This window comes from Limulus polyphemus, unplaced genomic scaffold (assembly GCF_000517525.1).
Source record: "Limulus polyphemus unplaced genomic scaffold, Limulus_polyphemus-2.1.2 Scaffold574, whole genome shotgun sequence".
In the NCBI taxonomy this organism is placed as follows: domain Eukaryota; kingdom Metazoa; phylum Arthropoda; class Merostomata; order Xiphosura; family Limulidae; genus Limulus; species Limulus polyphemus.
The window spans coordinates 146,545-147,569 of record NW_013666184.1 but is presented as its reverse complement, the minus strand read 5'-3'; the positions used below and the strand labels follow the sequence as shown (position 1 = coordinate 147,569).

Genomic DNA, 1,025 nt, shown 5'->3' with positions numbered 1-1,025 from the left:
TTCTCTGTGGTGGTATATTAAAGGTGAAATAAGTATATTATCAAATGGTGCTGTTACCAGTAGCCTATATTTGATTGTTAATAAGCACCACAATGAGTGATATCTGAAGTACTTCATGTATCTACTCTTAATTCTAAGTAGATAATACAGCATTGTGTTGACTATCGCAGTTCTCATTATATCATACTAAAACAGAATTTTTGGTTTATTTTTCTTGAACACTCAGATTCTCACAAGAAGGCTTAGGTTTCGTTTGGAGCGGGCACCAGGTGAGACAACTCTCATTGATAGAACTGGTCGTGGCTTGAAGATGGAACCATTGACTACTGTTGGAGAGTTAGAAAAATACTTAATCAAAATGGTGAGAGTATCATTAAGCTCCTATTTAGACAAGTCCCTGTTGTAGTTAAAGCATAAAACACAGTATAACTACAAAAAGTTGAACTTTAAGATATATCTGCAGGTCCAGTAATGTATGGTAAATATACTGTGTGACAGTACTATTTAATCAGATTTTAGTAAAATTAAAAATAGAAGAAGGGATAGAGTAATGTTAAAATTAAAAATACTTTTCGCAATCCTTAAAACCTCTCAAAATTTTCCTGGCTTTCTAACTATGCGACAAGAGCTATTACAAATTCATTTAAGCTAGTCATTAACTTTCCCATGGGAATGATGTTGATACTTCAAGTGACATTGATGGTTATCAGTTCAAAACACAATGTTATACAATATGTTATTTGATAGATGAAACCTTGACTTTCTATTGGTTATAGGTAATATATAATGAAACGTAAGTGAGAACTATCAACAAATTGTGAAAGAGAGGATGTGACGTGTGGGTGTGGCAGGAGGGGTCTGATTAGCTCTTTGATAGCTCCTTAAAAAAATTGAAGCCCATAAAAAGTATAGTCTGTTTGAGCAATAATGATTTTATAGAGAGCATTTTATGTTTAATTTCGTACATTTTCGGAGGGGTGATGGATAAAATAGGGATGATGACATGCTAAGACAAAATTTGTCAC

General features: G+C 33.2%; 1 protein-coding gene across 1 annotated transcript in view; it reads left to right on the top strand.

The window, feature by feature from the left end:
• The window catches only part of LOC106459200 (E3 ubiquitin-protein ligase HECTD1-like), a 161,324-nt gene that overhangs the window by 86,288 nt on the left and 74,011 nt on the right, over nucleotides 1-1,025 (top strand). Inside the window, 1 exon segment of the mRNA XM_022385634.1 lies at nucleotides 227-361. Coding sequence (XP_022241342.1) covers nucleotides 227-361 — 135 coding nt within the window.